At 38.8% G+C, this 17,193-nt stretch overlaps 1 protein-coding gene across 4 annotated transcripts in view; it reads right to left on the bottom strand.

The window, feature by feature from the left end:
• Marchf1 (membrane associated ring-CH-type finger 1) overlaps positions 1-17,193 on the bottom strand; it is a 447,397-nt gene that overhangs the window by 80,935 nt on the left and 349,269 nt on the right. For 2 of the 4 annotated variants that reach the window (XM_050162242.1, XM_050162243.1), the window contains exons 1-2: positions 9,794-10,001; positions 8,754-9,515 (exon numbers count right to left, since the gene is read on the bottom strand). In XM_050162242.1, coding sequence (XP_050018199.1) covers positions 8,754-9,515; positions 9,794-9,993 — 962 coding nt within the window. In that variant the 5' untranslated portion in view covers positions 9,994-10,001. Of the gene's footprint in view, positions 1-8,753; positions 9,516-9,793; positions 10,002-17,193 lie in introns of those variants that run through there. The other 2 variants (XM_050162239.1, XM_050162241.1) reach the window with 2 other exon arrangements.

Genomic DNA, 17,193 nt, shown 5'->3' with positions numbered 1-17,193 from the left:
CTTAGGCTCATGCGCAGTCGCCTTCCTTGGCTATGTCTGTATTTAAATGAGCTATTGCAGAGGCAAATCAAATTTCACACATGCTCCAGTGTCCTTATTTACAGTCAAAAACTCAGACAGGATTTCAACAATACTGTCTATGCTGTCCTAATTTCACTACCCTTTATAAAAGTCCAGAGGATGTGTATCTAGTTTGAAGTTCAGAGAAACAGTGAGAACTTTCTTAGCACTGATATGTCCCAAGAACTACTTCTTTATTTCTTAACTTGAATTCAAATTTTATTGGACATTTGACTCTGCCACCAATACCGTTAATTTAAGAAGATCCTACAAAGTCACCAAATCAAACTTCCAGGCTCTGTAGATCTATATGTAGCCATACCTTTGATGTTGTCTTTTACTTGGAGAGCAAAAAAAGATATACCTATTTTAACTGCCTTAGCCAATGTCCCCAATTTGGTCATGGTTTAATTTTTAAATTGTATATTTATTTATTACTTGTCTGTATGGGATTTGATTCTCTCTACCACGTGGGTCCCAGGGACTGAACTCAAGAAGTCAGGCTTGGCTACAAGTGCCTTTACCCAATGAGCAATGCCATCAGCCCGTACTTTACAAATTTCTCCTGATGTCTGTCTAAAAAACTAATGGCTGGGTGTGAAGATCAATTTCAAACACAATTCTCTCAGACTCAGGCTCAACATTCACATGCTATTTAGATTAAGTTTGCAATTATTTTTTTTTCAAAAAAACATTTTCCTGTTGCTCTAACAGTTTTCATTTGCTCCTCTTTGGCTTTCTATTTGAGACAATCTCATTATGTAACCTTGGCTGACCTGGAACTTGTTACGTAGGCTAGTCTGGCCTTAAGCCTACAGAGATCTGTCTGCTTGTCTCTGCCTCCCAAGCACTGGCATTAAAGGTTTGAGCCACCATGCTTGGCCCTCAAACAGCTTAATAAAAAGAGAAAATGCAGAAAACATATGAAAGTTACAGCACAGTATGTTCTGACACAAACCAACTCAAGAAAACCAGGACATTTCCAGATTTTCACCTTCAAAGAAATTGTGGAAGGAATTCAGTATTCCTGACTCATGTACACTGGACATGAGTACATGCACATCCAGTTCTTGTTTAGCATCCCTATGGCTTGTGCAAGTCTTTCCTCTTAGCAATCCCTGATTATGAAAGCCATTTCAAAAGTGCTGCTTGAGCAATGCAACAACTGTGGTATGTGTTAGATAGAGGGCATACATAAAATGGATGCATGACACAGTACTATCTCCAAAGATTGCGGGGAGAGCAGGAATAAATGCCAAAGAGATTAGGGGAGTTGAGTGCTAGGCATGTGATATTCACCATAGGAATCGCAAAGGAGGGGAAGATCATTGTGGGCCATGCTAGCTTGGGAAGGCTGCAGAGCACAGGGTTAAAATCAGGGGAAAATTCACGTGTGTCTGAGTCTGAGCATTCGGAGAGGACAATGAAAAGAAGGAAGACCACATTTAAAGATGGGGTAATTGAGTACTCTTGTAGGCTTCTAGTTTGTTTTTCTTTCTCCTTTTTCCTAACTTTTTTTTCCACTTCTGATACTGATGCTGCTCTTTTTTTTTTGCTTTTTAAATATTTTTTCCCAATCCATAAAACTCCAGAAAAGTGTTGATAGTTCCATTTTAAATTCAACTTTTCTACCCAAGGATTTCACCTCTTATATCTTTGGTGTGACAGAGTCTCGGATGCCTGTGACCCAGGCCAGGCTATTTATATTCCTTCCATGGGATTTATTTCCACGGGGTTGGGATCATCTCCTTTCTCTTTCAGATCACTGTTAATGAAATGTAAACCAGAAGTTGCTTCTGTCTACACAAATTCTCTCCTTTTCAATGTACAGAAAATCAATCTTTAGTTAGAGAAAAGAAAAACATACAGGCAGAAAGGCAGTCACATTCTCTGAGCCTCTCAGGTTCCTGGAGTTAGTTAGTTAGTTTGTTTATTTATTGATTTATTTTTGATAATTGGATATTTTTACGTATCTCAGGATGCCATTGAACTCAGGATGATCCTGCCTCAGCTTCCTAAGTATTATAAGCATTTGCCACCATGTCCAGCTTAATGCATCCTTTTCTGTTTCCACTTACTCTAAATGAGTAGTCATCACTTGATGGTAGAGAAATCCAATGAGTGAAATGAGCAATGCAGGTTTTTTTTTTTTGCATGTATATGTATAGGTCCTGAGTTAACTCCTAAAGAGAGAAGGAGATAAAAAGGGAAGAGTAGAACTGAGAAGTATGTGACAACAGAAACCACTCTGTGGCATGAAATGATGTGACTTGCTGAAGAACAGACACATGCTACATAGATGAAAAGAGAGTCAGAAGCAGGATTCAGGAAGCTTGTGGGCTCTCAGAATGCAATGGGGTTAGTTGGGTGGAGGAAGTTGGCTTTGAGTGGAAGAGCTGCCTGACCAGGATGGTTGGGTTTCCGGTAAAGAGTCAACTATCTCAGCCTATGACTGGGAACAAGAAAGAAACTGAGTTAAGCTTTGTGTCGGAATTCAGGGAAATGTGACACAGATGTCTAATTTAGCCCCCCAAACTCATCTTTTGCTTCCCTTTCCTCCATTTTCTTCCAGTGTAACCCACGAGGAAACTTACAACATAGAACAACAATTCTTAAGACATAGTATTTAATCTCAAGCATCAATACCATCTGGGACTACCCCAGCAATATAAATTCATGGTCCCAACACCAGAGTACAGGAGACTCTTAAGAATGGCCCGTGGCCTATGTTTTAGCAAGCCTTCTAGTAGATGTAGATTCTTATTAAGTTCTTAGAGTCATGGGAGTCAATAATCCTTTATAGGCAGAGTTTTAGAGAGAACAAGGTCACCCAGAACTGGATTTTATGACTTCACATAGTCAGCATCAATATCTTAAAAGCCCATTTTCCTTAAATTTATTCCCGAAACTGTTGAGCAGCTTGTACTATCTGCAAGGTGTTATTATAGATACTTTGGAAATGTCAAGGAGAAAAAGATGACAGCAAAAAATAGTTGCATTTTAGCGGTGAAAAATATGCTGTGTTTTCTCTCACACGTGGTATCTAAATTTAGCAGTGTGTGTGTGTGTGTGTGTGTGTATGTGTGTGTGTGTGTGTGTGTGTGTAAGGCATAAGAATTATTTGGGATGAAGAAGGCAAACAACAAAAGGGGTAAGTAATGGAGGAGAATGGGAAAGATTATCACGCATGGAGGGGAACAAAAAAGCAGAGTAAAGTTACCTCTAAAAATGAATAAAAATAACAAAATATATGATGTGGACCTGGCTGTGGAGGCTCCTGAGTTAGGAGGTCAGTAGGATGTATTGGGAGAAATGACATTTAAACTGTGAAAGAATGATTAGCAGTCAGTCTGGTGAGCATCAGAGAAGGAAGGTGTTAATCTATGCCATGTGTAGAAAAGATCTAGTTTCTTTTAGGGAATTAGGAAGAGCTCAGAGCAGGTATGGCACAGTTAATGGTGCATACCAATGCTGGAGAGGCAGATCGTATGCAGAGACAATGTGGGCCCTCACACACCATTTTAAAGATTGTGTACATTCCACTGAGAGCAATGTGCAAACCACTAAAACTTCAACAGAAGGCTAACATGTTCTGATCTGTTTTCATTTTTAAATGTAATATTTCCACGAAGAGACTTTCTAGCAGCCCAGACAATGAAAATAACACGATGATTTGATTTCCGACTTACAATTGGTTAATAGCAATATTTTTCAAGTGTGTGAAAGAGGATATGGTGTCCACATGGGGACCAAATGCCAGGAACAGAAAAGGAGGAAGGGCTCCAGGGTCGCTTCTTCTTCGTGGTTGTGACTAAGGCTGGTCCTGCCTTTGCATGTCTGAAACAACAGAACTGCAAGTTCACAGGCATCTGCTGCTTCTCTTGTCCTTAGCTTCCTTTCTGTGCAGGGGAACCTGGTGTCTATGGTCCCTCTGGAAGCATCTCTCCTACACAGGACTGTGTGTAGAGATTTAATTTTCTTTTTCAAGTACACTGACACCCCTCTCAGAATGATCCCCAAATCTTTCTATCTTCCCTGGCCTTGAGAAGAGCTTCCATGTTTAATAACTTTCTCTTGTTAGTATATCCTATTATTATTATACCAACCTGCGTGAATTACACATACACAGTTGTTTGGTATTGCGGTGTGTAGCTCACTAATTACTGGAAAATTATAATCAGTTCAAACGGTCCTATGTTTCAATGACATACTTATTATTAGTCTATGTTTCTAGAGTTTTAGACATGAGACCCACATCTAGATCACTTCTGCTTATCCTCCCTTCCCCTCTGGTATCACCCTTTACAAAACTGTGGCCTCTTTTAATTATTATTGTTATACATATGTACACACACATGCACACATGTATATATAACTTATGGAGTCTGTTTAGTGATGCTTTATGTGCATGTCTCCAGAGTTGATCACAACATGCCTATGATTGACTGATGGACAACTCTCTCTGGAATGCCACTGGGCTCTGTAACGGTGTGCTTCTAATGGGATTCGTCACACCTTTCTCCAGTCAGTTGGCCTCTGATGTCAATATCAGTATCTCCCATTTCTCAGGCTCCCATAGTTGCCATGGTATTTAGCAACTTTGACTTAGACTCTCACTAAATCTAACAAATAAGATGGTTCCTGTTCACTTTCTGGACTACCAGCACAACATTCATTCTCCCTTGCACTAATGGTATCATTGTATCTGACTGAACTCACGGGTGGATACTCTGCCCCGGGTGGATATACCAGGTCCCGTTGACAGTACATCACCAGGGAAATGGTGGCTTCTATGCATCTCTTCTAGTCTACTTTAATTATCAAGATCTTTTCTGTATTTATTTTTGAACTGGAACTTTTTATTCTTTAAAGAAATATCATGACTCCTATGCGATATAAGAAAGCCAGTGATAAGCATTCTCTGTCTCCAGATGGGCTAAAGGTAGCACACTTTTTCTGACCAATCTCAGCTTTTAAGGTAAAAAACTCACAAGAAGGAGAACTTGAGGGAACAAGATGGTTGAGATGGGGGAAGGACAGGGAGGGAGAACAAGGAAAGAGATATCTTGATTGATGGAGCCATTATGGCATTGCCAAGAATCCTGGTATTAGAGAAATTCCCAGGAATCCACAAGAATGACCCCAGCTAAGACCCTAAGTAATTGTGGAGAAGGTGCCTGAACTGACCTTGCCCTGTAGTCAGATTGATGACTATCTTAAATGTCATCATAGAACCTCCATCCAACAACTGATGGAGGCAGATGCAGAGATCCACAGTGAAACACTGGACTGAGCTCCCAAAGTCCAGTCAAAGAATGAGAGGAGTGATAATATGAACAAAGAGGTCAAGACCATGATGGGGAAACCCACAGAAACAGCTCACCTGAGCTAATGGGAGCTCACTGACTCTGGACTGACAGTGGGAGGAACCACCAGCATAAGACCAAAGTAGGCCCTCAGAATGTGAGTGACAGTGGCGTGGTTGGGGCAGACTGTGGGGCCACTGGCAATGAGACAAGAATTTATCCTTACTGCTCGTACTGGCTTTTTGGAACCCATTTCCTTTGGAGGGATACCCTGCTCAGCCTACATATAGTAGAGAGAGTCTTGGTTCTGCCTCAAGGCAATGTGCTAGACTTGGATAACTTCCCATGGGAAGAAAACCTTACCCTCTCTGATGAGTGGATAGGGTTGGGGGACAAGGAAGTGAAGGGAGCGGGAGGAGGGGAAGGAGTGGGGACTAGGACTGGTATGTAAAATGTTAAAAGATATTTTTTAAAAATAAATCAATAAATTAATTAAAAATGATACTCATGCAGGCCATTGGGAAGTAGAGATTAATAGAACAGAGCTAAACATCTAGGAATGATTCTGTATTTTCTCCACAATTCTTTGAAAATTTTATTAGCCCGTGTTATTCTTCCAATTTACCCAGAAAAATTCACAGGAACGCCAGTGCAGACTGTTGTCTGACCTAGTGGCGTTTGCACCAGATTGAAGGCCTGCAGCTCCATCCATGCTTCTCTACCAAGCTAAAGTTCACTTTGCCTAGCTCCAGTTCCCCCTCATCTCAAGGGATTTTGGCGTCATCTCAGAATAGGACAATATTTTTTTTCCCTCAGAATATTTTGAAGGATTTCTCTATTTACACTTAACCGTCACTCTCTTAAGTCTTTGTCTTTTCATGTGTACATTCAATGTCTCCCACTTAGACAACAGACCAGCTAAAGGAAATGTCATGTCTCTTGATACTTTTGTTCCTCAGCATCCAGTAGGATATGCTGCTTTGCTGATTATTTTGACGGCAGCACACAGCAGAAAAGAATACCTATAGAGCCTTTGATCTTCCTCTCACTTGTAGAAGCCTAAGCTAAATAAATTTCTTATCCTCGCACCCAACGCACAGGCACACAAAGCAGGGCTTGTGAGGTTTGGGAACCTGTCACTTTGACTCTAGCTGCAACTATTACTTTTACCCTCCAGTTACCAGGAAAACAGCATCTATGAGTATCATTTATTAAATAATATTAGAAGTAGATTTGGGGAATGACAAGCGTTTAAGTGGGACATTCTCAGTATAGATCACAAATAGTATAAGCTTTCGGTAAAGACACACAATTATCATATTCAAAAAATTGTAAGAAACATACATTCCTATGTAAATCACATGATGCCACTTTACTTGCAATGTCTGTGTTTTATGTGTATCATATATGTATATGTGGGTGCATATATATGCATGTATATGTGAAGTCAGGGATCAAATTTCTTCACCTATTGCTCTCCACCTTATTATTATTATTATAAAACATAATTATTGCATTTGCTGATTTATGTATTTATTTATTTGTGCACACACATGTATGTGTGTGTGTATAGGCACATGCTTTCTATTGTGCATATATGTGGGAGTCAGAAGACAACATAGGAGAGTTGGTTCTGTCCTTCCATAATGTGAGTCCTGGTGACTGAACTCAGGTCTTTAGATTTGGTGGTAAGTACTCTTCCACAGTGAGGCATCCTGCTGGCCCTTCACCTTGTATTTTGAGACAGAATCTCTAAGTATTAGCAGGAGCTTACTGACTTGGCTAGCATAGCTAACCAGGAAGCTTTAAGAATCCTCCTGCCTCTGCCTCCCCAATGTTGAGATTTTAGGTACAAGCTGCTGCAGCAGATGTTTTGAAAACGTGTGCTCTGGATCTGAATTCAGAGCATCATGCATTTACCATGGGAACCCTGACCATGGAACCACTTCCCTAGTCTTTCTCACTTCACTTCTAAACCTCTACAATTCCCTAGAATGCTTTATGGCCATGGAAATTCTGGCCTATTCCGCTTCTTCATCTGAATCTCTACCACCCGCTCCTGGCACTCACCACATCCTGGCCACTGCAGCAGGCACTTGGTCTGGACTGCCACATTCCTGCCAAGTCTCTCACTCTTCTTGGCTTCCTGTGGACAACATCCTCTGCAGGATGGGCTTCATGCTTCTTACTTTCATCAGTTCCCTTTGTCCTTTGAATTGCCCTCTGATTTCTAGAGAAACTTGGGCTCCTGTATTATATATTTCTAAATCTTCCATTGTGTGCAAATATGCACAACTGTGGAATAATTTTTGTGCTTATGGTCTTTACCCAATTATAAGTGCTACCATATCAGAATCTATGCAAATACCATGCACTATAAACATTCAATGCTCAGAAGAAAGCCCAGTGCATAATACACTTAAACAATGGAACAAATGAAAGTTTCATGAATAATTGTCTGATACAACTTTCAGATTCCAGGTTATCCTGTTATTCTCAACCAGACCTTAATGCTTCTTGTTTTGGCCTGAGTGGATATGGACTACATTAGCTAGTTTGTATTTCCCATGCATGCACATAGTAGGTTTTATAAAAAACAGTGACAGCATTTATAAAAAACAAGACCAAATAAACAATATGCAATGGAAATCTTTACTTGGTCCCAGAATTCAGTGTAATGCAAAAAATTAGTTTGTCTTATGCCGACAATAATAGAAATCTCATTAATTCTTTTCAACATAACTTATCTTTTTAAAATATATACGCTTTGTGGTAAAAACCAAAACCAACCAAACAAAAAACAGAACGAAATGGTCTTGTTGATGTGAAACATCCCCAGGGTTCAGAATCACCAGTGCATGATTGTCAGTGAATGAGGCTCCTTTTCCCTAGAGACTCTGGCACCCAGACAAAAGCCCAAGACCTATGTCCCTGTCCTTTGCCTCCTGAGTTACCCTGCTGAGTCAGACAACCGAAGAACAAATTACAGCTAACAGCAGAGAAGATTTTTCTGAGGCAAAAACCTGACCTTTAAAAACCTCTGGCTTGAATATCTTTCTGTCAGGCTGCAGAAAATTGACCATATTTGAACTGAACATTTGCACACAGTCTCTCTCCTATAGCTTCCATCACCATGGTTTGAGGCAGAATACAAAACTCAGTTGCTTTTTCCATCTCTAGTTCAGAATAAGCCATTAACTAAAAGGTAGAGAATAAATCTTATGCTTTTGTGCCTAGGTTCATAGCCTTCTGCTTTCCATTTTATAGCCACTTCATAATGGTACAAGTGAATGTCATGCTTTGAGGAATGTTCAAACACACACACTGAGCTCCCAGGCAGAAGTGTATTTGGGTGCCCTCAAGTTTTTTTTCCTTTTAGCTACTGACCTGCACACTGTGAAATTATCAGAGCCATCATCACAGACATCAATAGGCTTCTGAGCAGGGCTACTCACTCGGAGCCCCAAGTCTGCCACACGCTCGCCCCCTTCTGTAGCTGCCAGCATTTCAGAATCGGAATCCGTTTCTGCAAATCTTTTTGTAATTGTTTCTTTCTCCCTAAGTTTGTGCAAGAGCTGAGATTCTCTGGGGCAGCGTCTGCCTTTACTCCCTGAAGGGTTCCCTGGGGGTCTCTTCTCCATGGACCCCCTTGGCAGGGGAGAGATGCATCCTTGGTACTTTGTGACTTTTCCTTTACAGATGTTTAAAGAATGACTCTCACATTCCATCAGCTCTTGGTGCTGTTCACCTTTGGATCCCAGCTCAACAAGTTCGATTCTGTCAGGCGTGGAGGACCCAGCCAAGCTTCCACATGGCTTATTGTTACTTCTCCTTCTTCGAGACAGTCTGAATTTAACCTGAGCCTGCCTTTTTGCCTGAACCCAGTGACTTTCATCTGTGGAGGATGAATCTGAAGTGTCCGTATTAAGTTCTCTCCACCTGGGACTTGAGATCTGGAGGTGAAAGTCCTTTCTTCTCCCCTTTGCTTGCTCTTCTGAGTGCTCATATCTCTGAGAGACCCTCCTCCTCCTCCTCCTAGGCTTCTGTTTTACTGGTTTCTGACCAGACTCCTTTCTAGCCTGGCTCAGCACCATGACAGGGTTGCCGTGCTCAAATGCATCTTCTGACATGTCATGCAGGATGGAAGATCTAGACAAGGAAGACACCAGGCAAAGGGTGGGAAGTAGGAATGGAAAGGAAAGTCATGGGAAGATAAAGAGAGAGAGAGAAAGAATGATGAAAAATGACAGCATGGCCAGAAGTTGTTAAATAAAGACAGACTGAAGAAAAACTAAGTGGGCGATGGGGCATGAAATCCACGGACAACACAAAGTAGAAGCAAGAGCCACTGATTCTCAGCTCACGAAACAAAACTACTACACACTGGTCTAAGAAATATTAAATAGGGTCATTTACCCGGGACTTACCTGCAGATGTCCTGAGTAGACGGGCAGACAGATAACCTTGACTGGCTCCTGGGAGCTGTCCCTGTCGTTGGGCTGCTTGCCTGGAGAAACAAGTTAGATAATTTGGCATCTTGATTAAGATAATACATGGTTGATATTTTGCTTTTTTTCCACATATTGAAAAAATTACAACAAATGTCGCTGCTGGTCATGTTGCTCATAATGCAGCTCAACGAATGTGGGAAGTCAGAGGGCTTGTTTTGCAAAAATAAAACTCATTTGAGGAACTTGAAACAGCTGATGTGCTGTACTGCTCTGCTGTTGCTTCATTTGTGAGAGAGGAAGATGATTCCACAAGTTTCTATTCTTTTTACTATAAGCACTGGAGTGGAATAGCTCAATTTGCCTGGGAAACAAATGAGTATTTAAAGGTCCCAATGAAGTCAAGGGCTGCAATGTCAAGATGTAAGAAGGGGCATGATAGGCTGGTCAGAGTGAATAATCAAATTGTCATCAGGTGTTAGATATTATATTGGGTTAGCAAGATGGCCCCATGAGATCATATATTTAAAAACACTTTGTAATATTTAAAAGCCTGCAGCTACTATTGTTGTGAATTCATTATTGGAGTAAATGAACCCATCTTTAAAAACATTGTTAACCTTTCTTACATTTTTGTTTTTCCCTTCAAACACTAAGTTTGAAGCTAAGAGCCAACAGTTCTTGACTCCACTTGACTTCTTCACATTGTTATGTGTACTGCGGAAAATGCTGATGAAGTAGAAGCATGGATGTACTGGTGATTCACTATTGAACTTACACTATGGCTTTATCTAATCTTTACGATAATTTCACACGTGGGAAATAATTGGCAGATTTGAGTTATTTAAAACCACTTCTGCATATTCAATTAGCACAATAAGTGTTTGTAGTAAACACTATAATTATTTCTAAGTACAGTTGAGGAAGCTGAGAAATTGAAGTAGCTCTTCATTAAGACATAGGAGAATGAATATTTAGATGAAAAAAAAACCTGACTTTGTTCTTCTATATTCTAATCACCAGAGATGTAGCCTCTCCCAAGAGAAACAAAGCCAATGACAGGTCCACATTCTGGTGTGACTGACTCTGTCAGTAAAACACATGATTTTATCACTAAGAAAATAACACCGAAGAGTAGAATAATTGCAAATTTCAAAGTAATTCACAAAACTCTTGTGTTAGAAATATGGAAATTGTCTCACACTAGTAATTGTGTGATTCAGAATATTCTAAGCCAAGAGGCAAGACAAAAATTGTGCAGCTCTTCATATTTAGCTGAAAACTGGCAGTCTAAGAAGGTCTACAATCTGATTTCTCAATATTTTCTCTTTCTCTCTCTCTCTTGAATAGGGACTCATGTGGTCTACACTAACCTTGAATTTTCTGTAGATCTGAGAATTACCTTTAATTTATGTTCTCCCTGTCTCCATCCTTCAAGTTCTTGGAGTATGCCACTACATTGAACTTCTAATCTCTGGATATTGTGTACATGTTTCCTTCCATGATAAAGAGTCATTATGTACATGATTAAGTTAAGAGTTTTGACAAAGAGAGATTTTGCTGAAAATTTCCAGCAGGTTTAATGTAATCCTAGAACCCTATTAGAGGAAAGCAGTGGGGTTAAGGCAGAGAAAATGAAGGATGGAGATGTCAGAGGATCCCTGCATTTGGGAAGGTAAAGCTGCCAAGATGGCTCAGTTGATAAAGGTGCTTGCTGTTAAGCCTGAGGACCTGAAGTTAATCCTCTGGAACCATTTGGTAGACAGAGTACTAGGTCCTATAAACTGTCTTCTCACCCCCTCACATGCTCTCTGGTGTAGACATTCCCGAAAAAGATAAATAAGAAAAGAAAGAAAAGCAATAAATAATTTAAATCCACAAAATAACATCTCTGTATTCTTTTAACAGGCACACAGTCAACATTTATAAACTGTATTTCTGTTCATGAAATAACAAGTTTCCTTACATTTCCATCTTATAATTCTCATATATCCATAGAGATTAGAGAAAAAGACTAGGCATGAGTGAAGATCATTTCTGAAGATTAACAAAGTGAATGAGGCCCCAAGTGTGCTCAAATTGCTGTTGATATTATTATGGATATGAGCGGCAATAAGATGAGTACATATGACTCTGAAGCTGTGCATAGATATTGAAAGAGGTGTAACAATAACAAACTCATTTTGTAACCTCATGTGTCTGCACAAATACATGTTGTATTACAGGAAACATTTATCAGTGAATAAATACACAAAACAGGAAGAACACATAGCTGTTTTAAGAAGGCCGCTAGTTAGTTCCCAACTGCTCAGTCCCAAAATAATCACACAGAAACTATGTTATTTAAATCACTGCTTGGCCCATTAGCTCTTGCTTCTTATTGGCTAACTCTTACATCTTAATTTAACTCATTTCTAGTAATCTATGTATCGCCATGTGGCTGTGGCCTACTGAGTAAAATTCCAGTGTCTGTCTCCAGTGGGGCTACATGGCTTATCTCTCACGCCACCTCCTTCCCCTCAGCATTCAATTTAGTTTTCCCTGCCTGCTTCTACTCTACCCTATCACGGGCTCAAGACAGTTTCTTTATTCACCAATGGTATTCACAGAATACAGAGGGGAATTCCACATCTCCTCCCCTTTTCTGTTTAAATAAAAAAGAAGGCTTTATCTTTATCATAGTAAAAGTACCTATAACAAAACAGTTATCAAGCAAGAATTATAGTTACAATTTTTATATCTATTTTATCTTTATAATGACTAAGGAAAACTATATCAATTCTTCAACTCCATTAAAGACTCCAGAAGGATACAATATTACCTAAGTTAACAGGAAGTGCATTGAAGCAACTTCCAAAGCTCATGAATTGACAGAGCCATCTCACTGTCTGGACAGTCACCCAAAGGTTTTTTTTTTTGTATCATTGGGGCATCCATTTTTAGCCTACTGGCCCATAGTGTTTGGCAGACATTTTACAAAGCAGGAAATTTCATCTGTGTCCTATAGAATGCCCAGCAGACTCTTTAATGAAGCAGGAACCCCAAAGGATCATATTTTCTTTAGGCAAGTTTAGCAGTCATTTCTTTTGCAGGTCCTGCACATCCAGTTTATCAAGCAGTCCAGGCAAGAACAGTTGTTTTGCCCAAATGACTAACCAATGCCATAAGAAGCCACTTCGATGCCCATCTTCTTCTTGAAGTAGATTGGGGCTGCCAAGAGCAAATGTGTCTCACTGTCATGAAAAGTCCTAAGTTCTTAAACATTTTAAATACCATATTCTGTAGGTCTCTGAAAAATTTGAAGAATACTTATCTAACTGAAATATATCTTGATATAGCTAGAAAACCTAACTAACATGACTACAAGCTTGACTATTATAGATAATTATCTATGGACCTATATTTCTTAGTTAAATATTATATTTGTTAAATGAACTTCACAATTACAATATCTTAATCAAGAGAAGATATATATACATATATATATACATATATACAGTATAACAAAATTGATCTTAAATTTGTATCAATGTAAAGAAATATTTATAAATGTATTTTACATTTATAAATGTAAAAAAATATTATAAAAATATTTGTGAATTTGGGCATAGTTCTCTAGACTACTTTCTGCTGTTTGGGGGTCCTGTTAATCAGGTCTTTTATGGTGTATCCTGTGTACTAGGTTCCTCTCAGTCAGCAGTCAGGTGAAGTAATTTTTTGAGGGGTGTTCAAGGCAACCTTTCAAGGGGTCTTGGTTTATCAAACCATATTAGTCTGGAACCAATCCACAGGTTCTCATCCTCTGTGGAAACAAAAGAAGAACCTCTTTTCTAAGGCAACATATCCTTAGACCCAAATTCTGAAGTCAAGATACCTTTATAAATATACATGCTGGTTTAGCTTAGCAGCCCATACAATAAAATGTCTCTTTGTACTTAGCTTCTTTATAGTCCAAAAAATTCAAAGACAGCATAATAATATCTATAGTCCAGACTCTCTTTGTATATTTCATGTTTACATGGCTTGTTTTTTTATTATATTACTTTTTAATATTTGTTTTATTATCTTTACTCCTTTAATCTATGATTGTCTATATTCTGTATCTTTAAAGACTTTATTTTTTAATAATTTATTTATTTTTTATAACTCTCTATACTCTTTTTCTTCTCTCTCACTCCACCACTTCCCTCCCAGCATCAGTTTAGTTTTCCCATATTACATAGCTTCCTTTTGTAGTTTGGGTCCACAGTGACATTAAATCAAGTAGTTTTTGTATCTGTAGCTCTTTACTATTTTGTTACTAGGAAATAGTCAATTTTTTATAAAGTACATTCAAATAGTTGAAACCAACGATTATCCATGATCAGCTGGTTATCTTACTTAACAGAAGATAACACCTGTGCTCTTGAGTATCCCCTGAGCTCACCTACATGCTGACTACTTCCCACCCCATGGTCTGTTCTTGTTTCCTTATCTGCTCTTGGTCTTCTCTGGTCCACTTATTTCTTGACAGGAACCCAAAAATAAATGATAAGGTAACACTCCAATGAGTAACTCCTAAGTGAGAGCCAATGGAAGAAAGTGTCTCCACTCTGCAGAAGGCTCAGTTCTAGGTCTTATCTTTTCCACCATGTCTTGTTACTGTTGTCTTTTGATTGTTTGGTTTAGTTTATAAAAAGCTGCCTAGAGCCCACTAAGAACAATTAGTGATACTGTGTCTGCAGCCCACTAAGAGCATCTATGTGAGATTGTGTCTACAGTCTGCTAAGAGCATCTATGTGAGACTATGCCTACAGACCGCTAAAAACATCTATATGAGATTGTGCCTACAGTCTGCTAAGAGCATCTAGGTGAGACTGTGCAGCCCACTAAGTATCTAAGTGAGACTGTGCCTACAACCCACTGAGCATCTAGATGGGACAGACTGTGCCTACAGTCCACTAAGAGCATCTAGGTGAGACTGTGCAGACCACTAAGTATCTAAGTGAGACTGTGCCTACAACCCACTGAGCATCTAGGTGAGACAGACTGTGCCTACAGTCTGCTAAGAGCATCTTGGTGAGACTGTGCAGCCCACTGAGTGTCTAGGTGAGACTGTACCTACAACCCACTGAGCATCTAGGTAAGACAGACTGTGCCTACAGCCCACCAAGACCATCTAGGTGAGACCTGTTGACTCTTCTCACAGAAACTGAGACAAAATGACCTCTATCTTATTTCAGTTTTGATTTATTTATTCAGGAAACACGAATTAATAACCCATATAATTCAACAGGAACTGCAATGTATTAGGAAACAGCATCTAAAGGATTTTTCGTTTCAGGGAGATCTATTTTATATGTGATTGATAGAGACTGCTGACAGGCAGTCTGATGAAGGAGGATGGCTGCTGTAGAGTAGAGCAGTGTTTTCAACTTCCTAGTAGAGTCAATATTTAACCCAGAAAGGAATAACACGAGTAAAGTTGGAGGAGCTGTTCAGAGAAGGGTAAGAGTGTGTAAGTGTGTAAAGTGAAGAAGTAGGAATGGTCAAGAAAAAATAGAATATGAATGATCCATAGGAAGCTGTATATTGCTAGACTGGAACTAAGAATATATGTATTCATGTAAGTATGTATGAATGTATGCATGTATCTATCTATCTACCTATCACCTTCTATTATTTAACTATTATTTATCTATCATCTTTTATCTATTTATCTACCAATGAATTATTTGGTATCCATTTCTATCTCTATCTGTTGTCTGACTATCAAGTTGTATATCCCTTAGTTTGTACAAAGCCACATTTTGAGTAAGTTGGACATGGCAGGTTATTAAACAGTGGTGTTAGAACATGATAAGACACTTGGAAAGTGTAAACCCAGTCTACCTTATAAATTGCACTATCTTAGGTGGATAAAAGATTTAAATATAAAAAACCACATGCATATGAAAATGAAACATAGTTATGTATAATTTTAATATTGTGGAATAAGTTACAAGAATATGAAAGGAGAAATAGGAAAACATATAAACATGAGAATTAAAAAACAAAAGTTTCTAATTCACAACAAAGAAACATACAGTCAAATAGCAATATGGCCATAGGTGAAGCTTGCAGGGCATTTGTCACATTTTATAACACATATGTAGCCAAACGGCTAATTTATCTAAGTCAGAGATTCCTCACAAATCATGATATTAATTTCCATTGAGAACAATGAATAAGACACACAGACAGATAGTTCACACAAAAACAACTACAGATAGCCAAGAACCTTTCTTATAAAAATTTCAATTTTTACAGACAAACCAGCGCAAAGGGAAATAACAGTGGTCTGTCCTGTCACTGATCATCAGTATGTTCAAGAAGACTGATCATCTCTACCTGGTGCAGGTAAGATATGGAAAATCAGCCAGGTGTGGTGATACATGCCTTTAATCCCAGCACTTGGGAAGTAGGGGCAGGTAGATCTCAGGGAGTTTGAGGCCAGCCTAGTCTACAGTGTGAGTTCCAGGAGAGCCTGAGTTGCCACACAGAGAAACCCAGTCTTGAAAGATCTAACACTTCCATAGACCTTTGTAGTAATCTGGCATTTTAAAGGATTTCATTTTTATTTATGTGTGTAGGTGCTGCTGGAGACTAGAGGAAAGCATCATGCCCACTGGATCTGGACTTAGAGGTGGTTGTGTGTTCCCTGATGTGGGTGATGGGAATCTAACTCAGGTCCCCTGAAAGAGCAACAAGCACTGTTAATTGCTAACCTATTTCTCCATTCCAACCCCATATTTTGACAACTTATTTACAGGGCAATTGTTAAACCTTATTGAAATAGGAAATATCTTTATAATATAGAATAAGAATTCTATTCATAAAAATTAAAATACTCATCAAATTTTCAAAGACAAATTTCTATAAGGGTGTTCACTTTAACTATTTATAAAAGTAAGAAATTAGAAGTAACCCAGATGTTTAATTATTGACTATGAAATTATACAAGCTACTAAACAAAATCAGGTATGGCGTTCATATGCACACATACTCTTATGCCAAATTTACATACTAATCTTAATTTGTTTTCACTTTAGGATTTTCTTTTTGATATTCATTGTATAAAGCACTGTGTTATATAAGAATGTTTAATTCAATTACACGATATCCATTGAGCATGTTCTAGCCCATATCACCCAACTATATACACACACTTTTGAATCTATTTTCAAGAGGAAGATTGCATTTCAAAATTGTGTACAGTGCAATCTTGCTTGAGCTGTGTTTTGTTGGTGTCTATTTGTATACTCACATGAAAAGTCTGGAGGTCGAGAACTGGCCATTGGGAGTGCTCATCTCTGGGGTGGAATGTTATGGAAGTCTTATTTTTTAATTGTATGTTTCTA

This window comes from Alexandromys fortis, unplaced genomic scaffold, assembly GCF_014885135.2.
Source record: "Alexandromys fortis isolate MF-2015 unplaced genomic scaffold, M_Fortis_MF-2015_v1.1 scaffold_110, whole genome shotgun sequence".
Classification (NCBI taxonomy): Eukaryota; Metazoa; Chordata; class Mammalia; order Rodentia; family Cricetidae; genus Alexandromys; species Alexandromys fortis.
This window is presented reverse-complemented; position numbering and strand designations above follow the sequence as displayed.